Consider the following 22,387-nt stretch of genomic DNA (forward strand, 5'->3'; position numbering starts at 1 on the left):
TGTGTAAATGGATCGGTCTCTGATTTTGATGAAAAGCATTCTAGTTGTTCAAACAGAACCACTGAATCATTGAATTATAAAGTGGTTGAGTATTCCATGCACATTTGTATTGTTTAACACATTTTAGACAGAACCAGCAGGAGGGTACAAATGATCAATCAAGAAGTCAGTGGTTTGTATCAGATCACTGGAGCAATAATGTTCCTGGCTTGTTCCATCTGATTGTAAATAATTTGCCATCCTGTGATTTGAGGGAATAAGAACGGCTTGGTAAATAGAGGCAAAAAAGAGGAAAACCAAAATGCTGATCTCAGCATAATAAGAGCTCTGGCCTGCTCACTAATCTGATACCCTGGCAAGGATTTTTAAAGATTCTTTCAAATTTCACCTCAAAAGAGTCTTACTAATTCTGTATCATCCAGGGACATCAGATTAATCAGTAGACCAGTGCTCTTATTATGCTGAATTCAGCATTTTAATTTTTTTTCCCTCCAAATTCTGAGTACTGTAAGTAGTTACAACTCTGTAAACATGTTTTATTAGCATGTGGTACCAAATTCATATCTTCCCGATAGGAAATTTTATGCTATAGGTCAACACTCTATCCCTACTTCTTGATACAAAAAAATCCTGATTTAGTGGATTCTGAAAGTCTGTAAAAGGTGCATGTACTCACGCACACAAAATACAGAGTTTCTTATTAATTGTGAGGATGATTGGGGAAAAGAAGATATAAGCAGCTGACTCCAACCAGCAAAGTACTGGTGTTTATTTTATGAGTTTGTGATTGATAAAATGAAAAAAAAAGCCACATTTCCAGTGACTTGAACTTGAAAAAAGAAAATTCTAACTAAAATTGTAATTTGAACTCAAGACAAAATAAAAAAAAAAAAAACACATACATACACAAACTAATTTGTTTGAATGAAAATTTGAATTTGGATAAATTAATTTATTTTAAATTGTATTTGGATAAATAAAAACTTCAGTATATATTGAAATTTTTGATTTGTGTTTGCATTTCAGTCTTTAGACTTTTTATTTTCAATTATCTCAGATTTCAGTTTATGTAAATACTAGTATACCTGTGTCATCAAAAGTGGCAGAATTTTAAAAGAGATTAATCAAAAGTTCTATAATAAGAATAATTTAATTTATATTTAACACTTTAGCATTTAAACCAACCATATCCAGCAAAAATATTCTACCTGTTTTATGTTCAAATCAGCCAGATCTGGCTTTTCATACCTACCTTACAATGTCGTTCTAAGAAGAAACGATCACATCATTGAAATCTTGAAGCTACAAGATAATGCATTATTAATTCAAAACAATGTGAATAAATAAACATTACCTTTGACGGAATAATATAAATGCTAAAGGATTAAATATCTTGAAAGATTGGATCCGAGGAGAATTAAATACGAGACAAGATTTCTCCAATTATTACTGTATTAAATTACTTGTAAGCCTGTGCCATCAAAAATTAGTGATTCACACATCTATTAAGTAAAATGTTGGACTTATGGAAGGAATGTCAAAAAAAGCCTGTGGAGTTTATTATCCACAGTTAAGTTACTTTGGTTCATATTTAAGTATCACTGCCAAAATGCCTTGAAAATTTTCTTCCTTAAAAGGAGTTAAATTTGTATTGGCTTTGTTTTATTTCTATCACTGAATTACATGATAAAAACTGTTAACAGAAAATATGAATGATTTAAAAAAGACAAAAAATAATTTTTTTAAAAAATAAACATTTCCAGTATGAGACATTTCTATTTTTGATAATTCAGTATTCAGTATGTTCCTAAATATGTATGCCTGTGTTAATGTGTAACAATTCTTGAAAAGTGGATAGTGAAAAATACATGTATTTATATATATAAATACACACACACCATGCCAGCATGGAAAATAGACGTTAAATGATGGTGATGATGATGGGGATAAAGAGTTCCTGAAGAAGTCACAGGATATGTGATGAAAGAGCTTTGACAAAGAAACTAAAATAATAGTAATAATAATAAAGCTGAAGTGAAGATTAAATTGTGCATGTGTTTAATTGGCAAAATATTACATAATGTGATAAAGTATATCAATATTTGTTTCAACACATGATTTCACACCTTGCAAAACTAATATATATGTATACATATATACTATTTAACATCTCTCCATGCTTGTATAGGTCAAACAGAATTTGTTGAGGTGTATTTTCTATGGCTGAATGCTGTTTCTGTTTCTAAGCAAGGTAATATTTCCCATGGCCAGTCATGATTTCAGCAGACGTCTACACACATGCTTTTGTATCATCATCATTTAACGTACGTTTTCCGTGCTGGCATGGGTTGGGTAGTTTGACAGAAACTGACCAGCTGAAGGGCTGTTCAGGCTCCATGTCTATTGTGGCATGGTTTCTGCAGCTGGATGCCTTTCCTAATGCCAACCACTTTACAGAGTGTACTAGGTGTTTTTACATAACACTGGTACAAGCACTTTTTATGTGGCACCAGCACTGTGTGTGTGTGTGTGTGCATGTATATATATATATATATATATATATATATATATATATATATATATATATATATAGGAAGACAGTTTTTGTATGTGGCTGATGTTCAGGAGCAATTAACACTGAAAATGTGTAGAAAACAACTTCTGCCACATTCCAGGGAGAAAAACTAAGTAGTTGATAGCTTCTATTATCTAGGTGACTAAGTTAGTAACGGGGGAGGGTGCACTGAAAGTGTAGCTGCTAGAATAAGAATAGCCTGGGCAAAGTTCAGAGAGCTCTTACTTCTGCTGGTGACAAAGGGCCTCTCACTCAGAGTAAAAGGCAGACTGTATGATGCATGTGTATGAACAGCCATGCTACATGGCAGTGAAACATGGGCCATGACTGCTGAGGACATGCATAAGCTTGCAAGGAATGAAGCCAGTATGCTCCGATGGATCTGTAATGTCCATGTGCATACTCGACAGAGTGTAAGTACTTTGAGAGAAAAGTTGGACCTAAGAAACATCAGTTGTGGTGTGCAAGAGAGACGATTGCGCTGGTATGGTCATGTGGCGAGAATGGATGAGGATAGTTGTGTGAAAAAGTGCCACACCCTAGCGGAGGGAACTTGTGGAAAAGGTAGACCCAGGAAGACCTGTGATGAGGTGGTGAAGCACAACCTTCAAACATTGGGCCTCACCGAAGCAATGACTTGTGACCGAGACCTTTGGAAATATGCTGTGAGTGAGAAGACCCAGCAAGACAAGTGAGACCATAATCCGAGGCCTCTGCCAGGGGTATAGCCAGCCCACTTATGCATACCTTTCCTTCATTGGACACTAAACTCTGTTTGTGAAGACCTGTTGAGGCAAGTGAAATCGAACTAAATTCGACGACTGGCACCCGTGCCAACGTTGTCTCCTTCATTGGACACTAAACTCGGCTTGCGAAGACCTGTTGGGGCAAGTGAAATCGAAATCGTGATTGAACCAAATTCGATGACTGGCACCTGTGCCACTGGAGCACTAGGAGCACCATCAGTCAAATCGTCCAACCCATGCTAGCATGGAAGGTGGACGTGGTGTAGGTAAATACTCGATAAGATGTACCCAGCATAAGCTATGGGCACATAAGAGGTGCAGCAATATCAGAGGAAGGTTAACAGGCACAAATGGAAATTGCAAAGCAAGCTTAGAATTTCAGAGGTCTACTTGCAATGCAAGTGAATCAATTGGAGACACTGTGATTGCAGCATAGAAGACACACCAGCTATTCAAAAACACACAAAGACTGTTAACTTAACTTAAACATTTATTATTTGGTGACAAATTTTTTGTTGCCCAGCGACCTGATCACTGACAAGATAACACTGCATCTCAAGGTTGACCAGCTCACAGTTTGTGCAATGAACATCTTGACACCAAATAACAAATGATAATTGTTTAAGTAAATTTAACAATCTTTGTGTTTTTGAATGGTTAATATGTATGTTCTATACTGCATCTTGTAGAATGCTTCATGTTTGGAAGAAACAATGGTTGAGTTGGTGCAAACTTGAAAGTTGACAGGGTGCTAATGAAGTTTCTCGTTGCTGAGGGGAGCAACCCCTCCCTAAGTTGGGTCCATGAAAAGTAAACAAAAAGAGGACAAACAAATTGCCTTATCTAATAAAATTAAGATGATTTTAAACATAGCACGCTTGATGTAGTAGATCAAGAAAATTTAAATTCAAATTGATATAGAATACAGTGGGTAGTGAGCTTGATATTTAGCAGAACAATGACAACTCTGGACACATTTCAGTATTATTAGACCTATCAGCAAAACAGTGTAACTGTTACTGAAAGATCTTATGACAAGAGAGGTACAGGTTTTTGTGAATGAATATTAAATGGTGTAATAACTTAAAAGACTGACCAGAAATGTATGTTGCATGGAAAATTAATAGCAAAATGGAGGCTTGCATACTTGATATTCTAAGCCAAACAATATTTTAGGGGTTTTTCTTCTGTCTATTTAATCAGAACTAGTCATTTAGATAATTAATCCTAATTAATTGAAATTTTTTTGCTTACTACATCAAGTATAAGATCTGCTTTACTATTAGGCTTTCATACAACAGACATCCCTGAGAACTTTACCAAGTCATTCTATTAGAAAAATGTCTCCTAAGCATTTACATTAGAAACATGTCTTCTTCTTTCTTCAATAACTAGCAAAGAATCCATGAAAAATAATGGGTTTTATTCCTAACATATTTCAGCAACTCTTAATGCTTCTGCTTCAAGCCTTGCTCCATTTTCTTCTTGTGTTTCATTTGGTCTTCTTTCAGTTATTTTTTACCTCCATTTATCATCTTTCCTTTTCCTTATTTCTTCTCTTTGTCTCTATATATCTTGCATTTCCCTCTTTTTCTCTCAATCAATGTTTCCAACAAAGGCACAATACTCCAGATTGAATGGGAAAGGTACAATGTATCATATCAAGCCTAATACTTGAATCATTCCTGACCATGCACATCATCAATCACATCAATAAGCAGATGGATAGGGACCATGGAAGGAGAAAAATCAATATTAATTTTTGCAAGATTTGAACTCAGAACAAATATGGACCGTCTGCTTCTTTCTCTTTGCTACTAATCGCTCTCGATCGCTCGCCGGCTTCCTTCTCGGCCGTCGATTCCTTCTCGACCTGCTGCTGCTGTTACTTCTCGTCCGCGCGTCTCGAGCCTCTCCTGGTGTGCGTAACACACGGACACACACACTCGCGGTCGGTATCGCCGTTGAGACAACCGCGCTTTCGATCGCACCTGCGGTTCGTCGGCGGAACTCCGCTGCCCGACCGTCTTTCCGCCACCTAGGCGTCGCTCTGAATTCGGCCGCTCCGATCGACTCTGCGGGTACGCGGCGGCGACCGGTGGGGCGACCGCCAGCCTTTCCGTCCGCCACGGTTGGGGTGCGAGTCGGAGGAAATGCCCATCCGATCGACGACTACCCATAGTAGGGGCGCCCCATATGCGTCCGCTGCCTCTTTGCTCGCTCCTAGCGACGCTGCTAATCGCTCGCCTGCTTCCCTCACCTTACAAGTTTTCCCTCACTGCTCGATGCACTTATAATAGAGTGTCAGAGTTACTGCAGCCGCTTGCTCGCGATTGGTGCGACCCGCTGTTCGCAACTAATTCGGAGGGGCAGAGATCGCGTTCGCGCGGCGACGACCGGCATGCGCACTCACGCTCGATATCGTCGGGACGACGCGCGCCCCATATGAAACCGCCGCGCGCCGGGAGGCGCGGAATGCCGACGCGAGAGAAAGCCGCGCGAGCGCTTTGACCGCCGCGACGGGGTCACCCGACACCGGAGGGACTGCGCGTCGAAGCTGACCCACGTTGACCGAAGGCGCACCGGTGCGTAGCGGGTTGCCCACCGACGCGGAAGGCGGCGCGGTGATGGCCGGAAAGGCGCCCGGGATGCCGAGTCCGACGCCAACACTTACAGCCCCGTACTGGTCCGCTGCTTCGCGTGAAGACGTGTCCCGGCGCCCGACGCGACCGCGCGCTCGAGAGCGCGGCGACACACACGGCCCGACGGACCCGGTTCTCGGAGCCAATCCTTCTTCCGAAGGTACGGATCCATTTTGCTGACTTCCCTTACCTACATTGGCGCTATCGACGAGAGGCTGTACACCTTGGAGACCTGCTGCGGATGGTGGGTACGGACCGACTCGAGAGCTGCGAATCGTTACGGACCCGGATCTTCCAGGCCCGCCGAGAGCGCACCAGACGCCGCCCGAGACACGGCGCTCTACAGGCACCATATCCGTATCTCCGGACGAGCCGATTCCACGGACGCGGTCCTTTACGAAGAAGAGAGAACTCTTCCCGGGACTCCCGGCAACGTCTCCGGGCTCGCTTGCGTTGCCGCTGCTCCGCCCGGCCACCGGCTTCGACGACGAACGCGCTGCTAGGAGCGCGCCGCGTTCCCGCCACCGGACAGGCACTCCCCGTGTTCGGGTTCGGGAATATTAACCCGATTCCCTTTCGATGCGAGGCCGGCCGTTGCTGTCGTTTCGTACTTAACGTTTCATTTCGTTTCGTTCGCGTCGGATCCGGCGCCTTTGTGGAAGCTTTCGCCCGCTTCTTAGGACCGACCGACCCGTGCTCGACCGCCGTTGGCACGGAACCCTTCTCCACTTCGGTCTTCGAAGGTCTCGTTCGAATATTTGCTACTACCACCGAGATCTGCACCCGCGGTCGTCTTCACCCGAGCTCGCGCCCGCGGCTTCAATGTACGCCGCGGCGCCCTCCTACTCGACCGGGCATCGGAAAGTCGCCTTGCCGGCGATCGCGCAACCTGTCGCCCGGCCGGTCCGGCATCGGTCGCTCGCTCCAGCGCCATCCATTTTCGGGGCCGGTCGATTCGGCAGGTAAGTTGTTTGAGCGGATTCCGACTCCCGTGGCCACCGTCCTGCTGTCTATATCGACCGACACCCTTTCGGGGATCTAATGAGTGAAGCGTAGGGCACCTTAGCCGGATTTCGGTTCATCCCACATCACCAGTTCTGCTTACCAAAAGTGGCCCACTTGGCACAGTGCATTCGTAGCAAGAACAAACAATTCGTAACGGCCGCCTCTGATCGGGAGAGGAGCGGCCCGTTTCGCCCGTTCCGAGTTCAAGAGTAGATCGAGGCCGTCAACGTCCCCGGGGCCTCCAGTCGTTCGCTTTACCGGACGGAATTGTGTGTCGTTCTCCCGCTGGCGCCAGCTATCCTGAGGGAAACTTCGGAGGGAACCAGCTACTAGACGGCTCGATTGGTCTTTCGCCCCTACACCCGGTTCCGACGATCGATTTGCACGTCAAAGGCGCTTGGACTTCCACCAGAGTTTCCTCTGGCTTCGTCCCGACCGAGCGTGGATCGCCATCTTTCGGGTCCCCGGCCGCCTGCTACACCCGAGTCGGAGCGGGATCGCGCGTGAGTCCGACCCGGGAACGATGCTTCGAAACGCCACATGAAAAGCGAGCCGCCACCGACGAGAAGAGGACGGCAGCGGCCCGAGCGGCGACGTGTTACGTTCTCGCTTTCGCTGTGCCGTCGGAGTTCGCGAAGTGAAAGGCTCCAACGACTCGCAGTCGACTGGAACTCCTCAGTCCGTGTTTCAAGACGGGTCGGGTAGGTTGCCGAAGCTCGTCGCTGACCGGCGGCAGCGGGCGGCTTTGCGGACGTTCCCGCCTCTTCGCGAGCGAAGGAAGGGCGGGCGGCTGCATCGCTTTCGCGACTCGCTGCGTCGTGCTTGCTGAGGACGAGGTGCGTTAGCCCGTCTCCGTCAGTTAGCCGTGCCTGCGCTTTCGTGGAGCGACGGGCCCGGTCGAGAGAAGCGCGTGGGTCCCGACGCCGGTCCCCGCGGACGGGTTCTGGACGCCGGGACACACATCTGCGACCTGCGGACGCTGCGTGCCTACCGGCCCGACGGGAGCGGGTCGCGACGACGGATCGGAGGGGAAGTGCGTCCGATGCCGGCGCCCCGGAAATCGGGCCGAAAAGAGCACCGCCGATCACCGCCGGCTCCGAATGGGCTTGGCACCCGCTCTGGGCAGCCCCGATCGAGGGGACTCCGAACCTAGCCGGGCGAAACGATCGACCGTGTACGACCCTTGCGTCACAGCTCTCGACGACCGGCGCGGCCGACGAGATTCGGCGTTGGGCTTCTCCCGGTTCACTCGCCGTTACTTAGGGAATCCCGGTTGGTTTCTTTTCCTCCGCTTAGTGATATGCTTAAGTTCGGCGGGTAGTCTCGTTCGAGTCGAGGGCATCATCAGCGTGGAGACGTCGCTGCAGCAGCGGCAAGCCGCGTTCGATTCGTCGTCGACGTCGGCCGGCACGAACGCTCGCAACTAGATCTCTAGAGCGAACGCCGACCGAAGACGGCGGCGGCCACGGAGGAAACGACGGCGAGGGCGGCAGGCAGGCAGGAACGGGCGAGGAAGAAGAGTGCGTACGAACGGCGGATGTGGTGGGCGTGGACAGACCGGGCGTTTTTCGTTTTCGTTTTCGTTTCCTGCTGCTGCAGCTGTCGGGGCTCCGTAGCGTGTCGTGTCGGCCGCACGCGATTCGGGCCATCAGAGAACGCGCCGACGACGGGGTTGGTTCCGATCCCTATCACGGGAGGTGGTTCAGAGATTTTCCGACCCTCTCGGGCCGAGAGGGACGCGCCCGCTGATACATCCAGTGTAGCGCGCGTGCGGCCCCGGACATCTAAGGGCATCACAGACCTGTTATCGCTCCGCTTCGTGCGGCTTTCTGCCGCCCGTCCCTCTAAGAAGCGCTGCGTTCGCCAACCGAGTGGCCCGGGTGTGACGGCGGGCCGAGCCGACCGGGTCACCGCCGCCGCTCCGCAACCGACGCCGTTCCGCAACCGATGCCGCAACCACGCCGCGACCCCCCCCCCGTGAGGGAGGACGGCAGCCGGACGCGGCCGCAGCGCCGGACGCGAAGGAGAGTGGCGGTAACGGCAAGTATAGGGCGCGGAGCTACCGACGACGGCTTCCGTTAGCAGGCCGGAGTCTCGTTCGTTATCGGAATCAACCAGACGGATCGCTCCACCAACTAAGAACAGCCATGCACCACCACCCACCGAATCGAGAAAGAGCTATCGATCTGTCAATCCTACCGGTGTCCGGACCGGGTGAGTTTTCCCGTGTTGAGTCAAATTAAGCCGCAGGCTCCACTCCTGGTGGTGCCCTTCCGTCAATTCCTTTAAGTTTCTGTTTTGCAACCATACTCCCCCCGGAACCGACTATGGTTTCCCGCGCAGGCTCCCCGCCGTGTCATCGAAGCGAACGCCGGCGGAGCGCCAGTCGGCATCGTTTACGGTCGGAACTACGACAGTATCTGATCGTCTTCGAACCACCGACTTTCGCTCTTGATCGAGGAAAACGTGCTTGCCACACGCCGTCGCTGCAGTGCGTCTTGCGACGATCCAAGAATTTCACCTCTAACGTCGCAATACGAGTGGCCCCGATCGATCCCTTCGATCATTGCTTCGTCGTGAACGGAGACCGACGGATGACGCGTGGACGCGGCCATTTTCCATCATTCCATGCTTTTCGTATGCAAGCCGGCGGGGCTCGCTCTGAGCACTCTAATTTTTTCACAGTGAACGTACCGGCCGCCTCGGACACTCGGCGAAGAGCACCCTCGGAGGAACCGTGCGGGCCGAAACGACCGGGAGGTGGACGCGCTACCGCAACGCGTGCGACGAAAACGCCCGACGACGCCTGCCCCGTTTGTTCCCCCCTGACCGCGAACCGGCAGCAGCGGCGACGGCGACGCCGGTAAAGGCGGCCGACGCAGCGACGATGCGCGCAGAGCTCCACGGCCCGACCGCGCACGCACTGGCGAATAGGGCCAGGAATGCGAACGGACGACCGAAGTGGACGCGCCCGCGACGGCGCCGTCGCCTCGAACGTGCTAGACCACGTTTTCGAGACCCGAATTCCGACTACGAGCTTTTCAAACGCAACAATTTTAATATACGCTACCGGAGCTGGAATTACCGCGGCTGCTGGCACCAGACTTGCCCTCTGGTCGATCCTCGTTAACGGATTTGAAGTGTACTCATTCCGATCGCGGGGCCTCGACAGAGTCCCGCGTCGTTATTTTTCGTCACTACCTCCCCGTGTCGGGAGTGGGTAATTTGCGCACCTGCTGCCTTCCTTGGATGTGGTAGCCGTTTCGCATGCTCCCTCTCCGGAATCGAACCCTGATTCCCCGTTACCCGTTGCCACCATGGTCGGCACTTACCGGGCTGTCGACAGTTGATTGGGCAGACTCGCGGGGGACCCGTCGCGCGAAGGCTAGTCGATACTAGCCCGTGCGATCGTACTGACAGTTATCCAGAGTCACCAAAATCGAAGGGGCGTGAAGCCGCCGCATGTCTCGACCCGCGCGCGGAGCGAGGCGGCTGCTGCGACGGCCCGCACGCGTCGGTCTCAGTCTAATATTTGCGCCGCGACCAATGCGGAAGGCCGACCGTATCGTCGCGACCGGCGGGAACTGGCGCAGGTGCGCAGCCCCGGACCGGCCGAGCGCGCGGAGACGCAGCGGCGGCTGCCGGAAGCCGTTTTTCGGCCCGACGCCCGGGTGCGACCTGCGATCGCGGCTTCGGTTGCATGTATTAGCTCTAGAATTGCCAGTTATCCACTCTCCTTGCAGTGAGGAATACGGTCCCGAGGATTAGTTCCGGTTCCTGAGCCATTCGCGGTTTCATCATTCGTTTACGGCATGAACTTACACTTGCATGGCTTAAGCTTTGAGACAAGCATATGACTACTGGCAGGATCAACCAGGTATCGTCGTCGTCGTCGATCGGCGAGCGGAAGGGGGACGCAGTCGCGAGCGCGGAACGCCGAGACGACGCCCACTGCCGTCGCCGCCGCGCGAGAACAAACGAGCGAGGAGGCTGAATCGGCCACCGCCGAGTCGACCGGACGAGCGCTCGGAGGCGGCGGCCGTTCGTACGTATGTACGCGTCCTAATCCGCCGGCTTCCTTCTCGACCTGCTGCTGCTGTTTCTTCTCGCCCGCGCGTCTCGAGCCTCTCTTGGTGTGCGTAACACACGGACACACATACTCGCGGCTCGTATCGCGGCCGAGACGTCGGCCTTTCGATCGCACCGGCGGTTCGCCGGCGGAACTCCGCCGCCGATGCGTCTGCCGCCGCTTTGCTCGGCTTCCAATCGCTGCCACGACTCGCTCGGCCTGCTTCTCATCCATCCCCCGCCTTTGCCTTTCATCCTTTTGGGGTCGATAAATTAAGAGGCAGTTGCATACTGGGGTCGATCTAATCGACTGGCCCCCTCTCCCAAAATTTCAGGTCTTGTGCCTAGAAAAGAATGTCCTCTCAATGATTAGCCGGAGATGATTTTTAAAATGAAAATTTCTGAAATAAACTCAACTGCTCTTACAAACGAAAATACTAAAAATGAAACCAACCGCTCTCAAAAATTAAGTAAAAAAAATGGAAAAATAATCCAGAGTCCTTGTCTGGTACCTGATCGATTCCAATGGTAGTCATGGAATATGGGTGTGTGGCCCATTTTTAATGCTGTGTGTGTGTCATCTGCAGTGGGAACAGGGACAGTTTTCTCTATGAAGGCTTTTTTTTAGTCTATCCACTGACATAGTGTCTTTATAACCATTAAGGTCTATAGTGAAAAATTTATCTGCACAGGAAAGAAAATGAAAAGGACCTGCATATGGTGCTGTTAACGGGTGTTTAACAACATCGTTGTGCACAAAAATGTGCGTCCAAGAAGTAAAGCTTCCTTTAAGGTAGAACTAGAAATGCAATTATCAAGTGGGTAAAAGGTTTTAAACAGGAGTGATATATTCAAAATTGGTAAAACTAAAAATTGATGAGGATAAATTAAATTTATTATCGTTACTGAATATGTCAGTGTTATTTAATTTCTGAACGGTTTTGTTGCCGTCTGTTTATGTAGTTTGATTTCTTTATCCATCATTTTCTACTAAGATAGAGATGCGAGTAAAATTAATAATAGAGAAATGAAAATAAAATTTTGGAAACAGCAATTCCACCATAACTTACATGGAAACCATAAGCATGCTTTCAAGGGAGATAATCGGAGAAAGACTTGAAAGTCAATGTAAGATTGTAATACTTTATGTAAAGTAAATATAACAAATAATCCAGAATCCTTGTTTGCTACCAGTTCAATCCTACAATCTAATCAGTCCATGCCAGTCACAAAGTCAAACATCCTTAAAAGTTTCATTCGAATCCATCCAGTGGTTCTTGAGACATCTTGTCCATGACTGAAAACAATACCGCCACATCCGGTAATAATACTTTCTTCCATAGGCACAGAGCCTGAAATTTGGGGTAGAGGCTAATCAACTACATTGACCCAGTGCTCAACTGAGACTTATTTTATTGATGCCTCAGCAGAACTTGAACTCAGAACATAAAGATGGACAAAATACTGCTAGGCATTTTGTCCAGTATGCTAATGATTCCGCCAGCTCCAGCCTTAATAAATTCTTTCTAGTTTTGGCGCAAGGTCAACAATTTTCACAGAAGGGGAAAGTTGATTACATTGACCCCAGTCCACAACTGGAGCTTTATATTATTGGCCCTGAAATGAAGACAGGTAAATTTCAACCCCAGTGGTGGAATTTGAACTCATAAAACCGGAATGCCATCAAATATTTTCTCCAATTGCCAATTATTCTGCCAGCTTGCACCTTAATAATAATAATCCTTTCTACAATAGGTACAAGGCCTGAAATTTGGTGGGGAGGGGACTAATCAATTACATCAGCCCCAGTGTTTCACTGGTACTTAATTTATCAACTTCAAAAGAATGAAAGGCAAAACTGACTTCAGCAGAATTTGAACTCAGAACGTAAAGACAGTCAAAATGCTGCTAAGCATTTTACTTAACATGCTAATGACTCAGCCAGCTTGTCACTCTATTAATAATAATAATGATAATGATAATAATGATTTCAAGCTTTGGCACTGATGTTTAGAATATAGACTAACATGATATTTTGATGAAAAGTTTAAATCTGGATTACTTTAAGGAAGTTTGCCTTATAGATCCAAGGGTTGTCTCATGTTGCAAAAGTTCTTAATGTGTAAGTGAATGTGTTGTAATATATAAATGAAGTATTATATGGAACTGAAACAGTTTTGCATGTAAAAAAGCAAAACAAAATAAACAGGCACTCTGTCTGTTATGATGATGAGGATTCCAGTTGATCCAATCAACAGAAGAGCCTACTCGTGAAATTAACATGCAAGTGATTGAGCACATACTCTTAACATAGTTCTCAGGAAGGTTCAGCATGACACAGAATGTGATGAGGCTGGTCTTTTGAAATACAGCTACAACTCATTTTTACTAGCTGAGTAGAGCCAAGCAATGTGAAATAAAGTGTCTTGCTCAAGGATACTACATGCCACCAGGTATGAAACCCATGATCGTGAGCTGAATACCCTAACCACTAAATAGCCACACATGCATTCATAAATACAAGGATGCTTACATGTAATCACAAATACACATAAACATGTATCTAGAATATATCTTTTAACACACATGTGAAGGCACATGACTCAGTGGTTTGGGCATCAAGCTCACAATCGCGAGGAAGTAAGTTTGATTCCTGGACCGGGCTGTGTGTTGTGTTCTTGAGCAAGACACTTTATTTCATGTTGCTTCAGTTCACTCAGCTGCAGAAATGAGTTGTGGTGCCAAGCTGTATCAGCCTTTGCCTTTCCTTTGGATAACACTGGTGGCATGGAGAGGGGTGACTGGTGTGCATGAGTGACTGTTGGTCTTCCATAAACAACCTTGCCCGAACTTGTGCCTTGGAGGAGAACTTTCTAGGTGCAATCCCATGGTCATTCATGACTAAAGTAAGCCCATTCATCTCTCAGTGCTATACTCAACTCAGTTGGAGGGTTTTGTTTTGTGAGTACTTGGTACCTCACCAGTGCTGTTTTATGAAATACATAACTGACTTAAGAATTCTGACTTTGATCTACAAGTGTATTAATACTGCTTTAAACTTTATGCAATGCCAGCTAGCAGCAATTATAGGGAATTACAATGTGCTGAGCATCACAACTTTGAGACATGGGATGAACTATCAATTGGCTATGGGGAAATCTCAGATCATTTTCCATTTCAAAATAAGGAAATAAAACAAAAACAAAGAAATTTTTTTTTTCACTGATTGACAAAATATGAGGGGTTTTTTTCTTTTGTTAATTTTTGCTCATTTCAGTCACTGGACTGCAGCCATGCTGGGGCACTGCTTTGATGGTCTTAATAAAATAGATCAACTCCAGTACTTATTTTTAAAACCTGGTACTAATTGTATTGGTCTCTTTTATCAATCTGCTAAGTTACAAGAACATAAACAAACCAACACCAGTTGTCAAGCATTTGTGGGGTACAAACACAAACACGAGGACACACACACACCTATAAATATATACACCCAATGAGCTTCTTTCAGTTTCTGTCTAACATATCCAATCAGAAGGCCTAAGGCTATAGTAGAAGAAAATTACCCAAGGTACTCCACAGTAGAACTGAACCCAAAACCATGTGGTTTGAAAGCAAGCTTATTACCACACAGCCATGCTTGCACATATAACCATGAAGCAAGTTAATGTATTTTTAAGAATTTAAGCAACTATATAATACTCTGACATTGCCATAAGATCGTAAAATTGAGTAGTGTGTGGACTTTGTATTTAATCATCATCAACAACATCATCATCCTTTTACGTCTGTTTTCCATGCTGGCATGGGTTGGATAGTTTGAGAGGAGCTGGTGAGGCCAGGATCCACACCAGGTTCCATAGTCTGTTTTGGCTTGGTTTCTATGGCTGGATGCTCTTCCTAATGCCAACCATTTTACAGAGTGGACTGGGTGCTTTTTACATGGCACCAGCACCAATACATTTTATGTGGCACTAGCACTGGTGCTTTTTATGCAGCACCTGCACCAGTGCTTTTTACATGGCACCAATATCATTATAATTAACATTATCATTATAAAAATTCCTCAGGTGCAGGTATGGCTGTGTCGTTAAGGTGCCCATTTTGAAACTATATAGATAGTCTTGACAGATGCTGGTGTCACGCAAATCGTGCCCATGCTGGTAGCATGTAAAAGTACACATTACACTCTCAGAGTGGTTGGCATTAGGAACGGCATCCAGCCGTAGAAAACCATGCCAAATCAGACTGGAGTCTGGTGCAACCTTCCAGCTTACTAGCCCTGGTTAGACCATCCAACCCATACCAGCATGGACAACAGACGTTAAATGATGATGATGATGATAGTTATGAGTTCAGTCCCCCCACCCCGTGGGCCTCATGTGTCATCTACTATAGCCCCAAGCTGACTTGTGAGTGAATTTGGCAGATGGAAGCTAGAAGAAGTCCATTGTATAAATGTATGTTTGAGTACCCTTGTCTTGACATCACGTGATGGTTGTAAATGAGCATCGTCGTTGTACAATATTGGTTATTTCCAGTCTTCCACGGGAAACATGTCTGGCCAAGGGGAAATATTACCTAGCTTAGAAACAGGTGAGTGATGGTGACAGGAAGGGCACCCAGCCACAGAAGATTTGCCTCAACAAATTCTGTACTACCCATGCTATCATGGAAAAACGGACATTAAATTATGAGGATGTGTGTGTGCGTGCTTGTGTGTGTGTGTGTGTATATGTGTGTGTTTGTGTGTGTGTGTGTCTGTCTGCAGGACAACTGGTGTTGGTTGGTTTACATCCCTATAACTTAGTGCTCTGAAAAAAGAGAGCAATTAAAATAAATACCAGATTTAAAAAGAAAAATAAGTTTGACAAAGCTCTTCTACTCAGAGAAAAAAGCAAAGTCTCAACGACAACTTGAAACCATTACTTGGGAGAAAGTAAAAACAAGCCCAGAGTTGAATATGATGGAGGACTTACGACAAGACAGGAGAGTTGTATTTAAATGATCCTGGAAGAATGAAAGGTAAGCTTTGAACTCAATGTAAAGAGCTGAGACTAAATGCTGCAAAACATTCTGACCAGCACTTATGATTGTGCCAATCCACTAGTTCTTGATCCCACTTAATAATGGAAAAGGCACCAAGTGAAAAGGAAATAAAATCTATTACAGTATAGCATACAGTCATTTATATTTTCATTTTTAAATGATTAAAAAATCCTCTAAGGGCATTTAGTCATGGTTCGTATTTTGTCCAATGTACAACATATCTCACAAGTCTTCCACGTGCAGGCACAGGCACGGTTGTGTGGTAAAGAAACTCACTTTGCAAATATACAGTTTTGGGTTCAGTCCCACTACACGACACCCTGGGCAAGTATCAAGCAATGTCTTGAGAATAAATTTGGCAGATAGAAACTGTGTGGAAGCCCACTCTGTATGTGTGTGTGTGTTTCCCTCCACACTGGTGTTGGTTTGTTTATGTCCCTGTAACTTAGTGCTTCAAGAAAAGAGACCAAGAGAATAATTGCCAGACTTTAAAGAATAAGTACTGAGGTTGATTTGTTCAACTAAAACCCTTTGCATTGTTGGGCAGTGCAGCCCAACATGGCCCACAGTCTAATGTCTATAACAAGTAAAATATAGGAAATATCTAAATCTTAATAACTCATGTGTGAATAGAGGTGTCTGTCTTGTTTTCAAGTGAAGGTACATGTTCTTATGAACCTGAAGTTGGGTTCATAATTTAGGTCATCGGATTGATTCCCAGGTGGTACATTGTGTCCTTGAGCAAGACACTTCATTTCACATTTCTCAAATGTGCTCATTTAAAAATGAGGACCTCTAACAGCGGTAGCTGGGGGTTAACCAACTTTCATAAGACTAGAAATTTTAAGACCTTCAGAATGAGTAAGCAAAAGCAAACAAAAAAAAAATTAATAAATATGCATATTCTGTACATCTTCTTTATTCTTCAAATGAAAATTCTGTCTTCTAATCCCTCCAGATATTATGAAGAAATGATTATCTCCCTTGCACTAGCTGTCCACTAGGGGACTGCACATGTTTTAATATTATTATTATTTCTTTTTATCTAAACTCAGTAGATCTGTCCAGATTTAAAACGAAAAATAAATTTGACTAAGCTCTTCAAAGTTGTGCTCCAGCATGGCTGTAGTCCAATGACTGAATCAAGTAAAGTGTAAAAAGCAACTATTCATAAAGGAATCATTACGAATAACAAAATCATTACAGATGTTATCATTGCTGTCAACAATACACAATATTGTTAAAGTTGGAGCTGAGATAATACAATCAAAAGCATACAAAAGACAAAACAAAACAGACAAACATTTAAGATAGAAGAAGGGATGAGTGAAATGTTTCAAGCTGAAGCAGTATATTTATTATTAATTGAGAAACAGGCAAAATATATATAATTAATATCTATTCATCATCTCCATCATTTTATTCTGTTTCTGATATTATTATTATTATTATTATTATTATTATTATTATTATCATTATCCTCTTCTTTCAATTTTGTTCCCATTTCTTGCCAAGTGTCTTCCTGACACCTAGGACAAAGAAACTCACTGTATACATTGGTAGGCATTAAAATAAACACACCAGATTGTTCATTTACAAAGTCATGTGTATTATTATTATTATTGTTATTATTATTATTATTATTATAAGCACCATCAAGTGGAAGCAAGCTTCTGTCTAATTGAGTCCACAACTCAGTATCAACTTCCAGTATAAGCTTTATTTGTTACACTAATGTTCTAGACAAAGAAATCAACTTCTGAGCCTTTACCCCACCCAAAGTTTAAAATGTCAAGCTCCATGGTAGTATAAGGAACATTCTTCTTCTTCTTCTTCTTCTTCTTCTTCTTCTTCTTCTTCTTATTATTATTATTATTATTATTATTATTATTACTATAGCTGTTACATGCTATATTATTTAGCAAGGGTAGATGACAATAAGACTTCTCAGATCTCAAGAATCTTTCTTAAGATTCTTGCAGAAATCAGGGTTGCACTTTTCTTCAGGTCGTCAATGTGAATCTCAGTTCCAGTATCCTACGGTTTTCTAGGTAGTATTATAGGTGTTGTTCCAAGTTGTACCAATTACCACAAAAATAATTGTTGTCTTAGTCTAGCACAGTACCTTCATCTCTCTGACTAGGTCTTGATATTTCTCAATTATTATTAATATCATTATTTGTAGAGTTCATTTTTAAACTAGAGTAAAATTATTGAAATAAAAGAATATACAAGAAATGATTATTTTTGTTTTTCTTGATTTTTTTTTTCAGCTTTTCATCAGGAAAAATAAAAGAAAATATAATGGATAAAAAAAAAACAAAAAACAAAAGCAATAGTTATTTATAAAAACTATTTGGGTAATTAATTCAGAGTTCAAAACTTCTATCTGCAGCAAGATTTTTTTGTTGGTTCTTGTTGGTTAGCATTAGCTAATTGAATGCGTTCTTTGTCTTCTTCTGTACTACCTGTGTTCATATTTTGATCATTTTTGAGGATCTGGAGGAGGAAAAAAAGCATTTCCTTAAAAAAATATTTCAAGCTGATTAGTACATTTTAACAGAATTTACTTATTGAGATATTTAACTCTTTAGCATTTAAACCAGCTATATCAGGCCTGAGTACTTTACTTGTCTTACATTCAAACTAGCCAGATCTAGCCTCTTACACCTACCCTACAAATAATTACATCATCATAATTTTGAAGGTACAAAATCATACAAGTTTAATAAGTGCTTATTTGAGTTACTGTTGTCCTAAACAATTTCGAGGACACTGTCTCACTCATACATTCCATTTTTGACTTGTTTTCTAAGGTCAGATGTCTGTCCTAATACCAACTACCATTACAGGGTATGCTAGGTGCAATTTATCATTCATGGAATCAATATGAGAGATGTCATGCTCTTGGCAAAGCAAAAGGGTCCTCTCAGACGGAAGTTGTCCCTGCTCATTTACCAACCTCGTAACCCTTTAGCATTTAAACCAGCCATATCTAGACCAAATATTCCACTTGTTTAATGTACAAACCAGCCAGATCCAGCCTCTCTCACCTACACTACAATATCATTCTAAAAAAGAAACAATTATATTATTGAAATCTTGAAGTTATGAGATAATGCTTTTATTAATTCAAAACAATGTGAATAAATAAGCATTATATTTGACAGGGTAATCCGAATGTTAAAGAGTTAAAAAAGTAAAGTTACATTCTCAAGTCATACCAACTCATAAGAGCTGATTTCCTGGTTTCATGGTGAATATATTCCCCACCTGGACAGGACGCTAGTCTATCACAGGATTACTCATTTTTGCCAGCTGAGTGTACTGGAGTAAGGTGAAATGAAGTGTGTTGCTCAGGGACACAACATGTCACCCAGTCTAGGAATTGAAACCACAATCTTATGATCATGAGCCCAACATGCTGGACCACTAAGCCACTGCTGAAAAGCTAACCCTTTAGCATTTAAACTGGCCATATCTAGCCAAAATATTCTACTTGTTTTATGCTCAAACTGGCTAGATTTGGCCTTTCACACCTACTGTACAATGTCATTAACAACCACATCATCAAAATCTCAAGATCATGCATAATCCAATACAATGTGATTAAATATAAGCATTACATTTGACAGAGTAATCTGAATGCTAAAGTGTTTGACCTATGGGAATTTATTTAATAATGATTTCTAACATTGACATAGAGCCAAAGATTTGAAGTGAGAATATTACAGTGAATTACATTAACTCCAGTATTTTAAGTTCCACAGGGTTCAGTCCATGATGCAGTGTGATGGCTCAATGTCCCTAAGAACAATGCCGATGGAGAGCAAGCTGCTCCTGGTTGAGTCTACTATGTTGGACAGGTCAAATGACTGAGGCTGGACTAATATGGGCCACTTCTTCCCTCTACAGACACATATACCATTAAAGTAGTTCTTAGGGAGATTCAGTGTGACATAAAATGTGACAAGGCTGACCCTTTAAAATACAGGTATTATGCATTTTTGCCAGCTGAGTCAACTGGAGCAATGTGAAACAAAGTGTCTTGCTCAAGAATACAACAAGTCATCAGATATAGAACTCACAACCTTACAATCATAAGCTGGATACCCTAACTATAAAGTCATGCACCATCCCTCTGTGGAATACTCAGCCATTTGCATATTAATTTCATGAGCAGGCTGTTTCATCAATTGGGTCAACAGGAACCCTCATCATTGTAACTGATAGAAAAATCCTAACCAATGGTAATCGTCATAACTGACAGTAAAAGAGGTAAAATGGGTCTGCAATAGGGCCACCACTTTTACTCAGAGAAAAAAGCAAAGTCCCAACAACAACTTGAAACCATTACTTGAGAGAAAGTAAAAACAAGCCCAGAGTTGAATATGATGGAGGACTTACAACAAGACAGGAGAGTTGTATTTAAATGATCCTGGAAGAATGAAAGGTAAGCTTTGAACTCAACGTAAAGAGCTGAGACTAAATGCTGCAAGACATTCTGACCAGCACTTATGATTGTGCCAATCCACTAGTTCTTGATCCCACAAACAAAAAATAAAATAAGATAATAAATATGCATATTCTGTACATCTTTTTTCTTCAAATGACAATTCTGTCTTCTAATCCCTCCAGATATTATGAAGAAATGATTATCTCCCTTGTACTAGCTTTCCACTAGGAGACTGCACACGTTTTAATATTATTTTTTTTTATTTTTTATCTAAACTCAGTAGATAGAAAAATCAATAGAAAGTTGGACAAAATGCCTTATTGAACTTGGTTACTTTCCTTTATATTCTAAATTCAAGTCCCACTAAATTTAATTTTGCTGATTGATAATATCAATACTACCAATTGTGAACAGAGTTGATTAAATTAATTGTTTGTTCTCTCTAAATTTGTGGCTTTATAATCAGGATTAGGGTTGATGGTGAGATCTCAGTCATTTATTAACCATAGAAACTGGGTAACCAGCCTTATGAGTTCTAAGGGCTTGTAAAAATAAAACGTTGGGAATTTTGCACAATAGCAACCTCTGAACAACCAATAGGGACGTTCTAACTATTGTCGTATTTATTGGTTTCATTTCCAACATCTTCAAGATGGACAGTTTGACATGATCTGATGGGTCCAAGGACTGCATCGTGCTCCAATGTAATTTTTAGCATGGTTTTTATAACTGGATGCCCTTCTTAACTCCAACCACTTTACAGTATATACAAATGCTTTCTTTTCATGTCACCAGCACTATTGAGGTTGCCATGCAGCTCACAAGTCAAAAATAACAAAAAAGAAAAATTAATTTATAACACGTCAAAATGACAAAACAATTTTCATTACCTGTCCAACCAAAAATCGAGCAGCCTCATCTATGTTAATATTTTCTTTTGCTGAAGTTTCAAACCAACTCAGGAAACCTTTCTCTTTACAGAAATCATCCATCTGCTCTGTATTATTCACAAGGCCTTCTTTTGTTTGATCACACTGGAAATGGAAGATTAATCCTCACATTAAGGTTCATTCTTCAAAAAATACAATTTCATTAATTTCCACAAAACTATGTGGATGAATGTTTAACAAAAATAATCTACCCAGTAAAAGTAGAATATGCATGAGATTGCTAGAGACACAATAAGAAAGCTGCCGAAGTACAGGTGTGGTTGTGTGGTAAGAAGCTTACTTCCCAACCACATGGTCCTAGGTTTAGTTCTATTGGGTGGCACCTTTGGCGAATGTCCTCTACTATAGCCTGAGGCTGACCAAAGTGTTGTGAGTGGATTTGGTAGACAGAAACTGAAAGAAGCCCATCGTATGTATGTATATATATATATATATATATATATATATATATACAGGCGCAGGAGTGGCTGTGTGGTAAGTAGCTTGCTTACCAACCACATGGTTCCGGGTTCAGTCCCACTGCATGACACCTTGGGCAAGTGTCTTCTACTATAGCCTTGGGCCGACCAAAGCCTCGTGAGTGGATTTGGTAGACGGAAACTCAAAGAAGCCCGTCATATATATGTATATATATATATGTATGTGTGTTTGTGTGTCTGTGTTTGGCCACCCCACCATCGCTTGACAACCGATGCTGGTGTGTTTACATCCCCGTAACTTAGCGGTTTGGCAAAAAGAGACCAATAGAATAAGTACTAGGCTTCCAAAGAATAAGTCCTGGAGTCGATATGCTCGACTAAAGGTGGTGCTCCAGCATGGCCGCAGTCAAATGATTGAAACAAGTAAAAGAGTAAAAGAATATATATATATATATATATATATATATATATTGTTTG

At 43.5% G+C, this 22,387-nt stretch overlaps 1 protein-coding gene and 2 pseudogenes across 3 annotated transcripts in view; all 3 read right to left on the reverse strand.

Annotated features, from left to right (window-relative positions):
* Positions 1-6,169: 6,169 nt before the first annotated feature.
* LOC149133740 (large subunit ribosomal RNA) lies at positions 6,170-8,286 on the reverse strand (annotated as a pseudogene).
* Positions 8,287-9,284: 998 nt separating this feature from the next.
* LOC149133741 (small subunit ribosomal RNA) lies at positions 9,285-10,845 on the reverse strand (annotated as a pseudogene).
* A 6,563-nt stretch (positions 10,846-17,408) lies between these two features.
* The window catches only part of LOC106881612 (ras-related protein Rab-32), a 73,552-nt gene continuing 68,573 nt past the window's right edge, over positions 17,409-22,387 (reverse strand). For all 3 annotated transcript variants that reach the window (XM_089358693.1, XM_089358695.1, XM_089358694.1), the window contains exons 5-6: positions 21,432-21,575; positions 17,409-18,584 (exon numbers count right to left, since the gene is read on the reverse strand). In XM_089358693.1, the coding sequence (XP_089214819.1) occupies positions 18,471-18,584; positions 21,432-21,575 (258 nt within the window). In that variant the 3' untranslated portion in view covers positions 17,409-18,470. The remainder of the gene's footprint in view (positions 18,585-21,431; positions 21,576-22,387) is intronic.

This window comes from Octopus bimaculoides, chromosome 10, assembly GCF_046866305.1.
Source record: "Octopus bimaculoides isolate indiv1 chromosome 10, ASM4686630v1, whole genome shotgun sequence".
Lineage (NCBI taxonomy): Eukaryota > Metazoa > Mollusca > Cephalopoda > Octopoda > Octopodidae > Octopus > Octopus bimaculoides.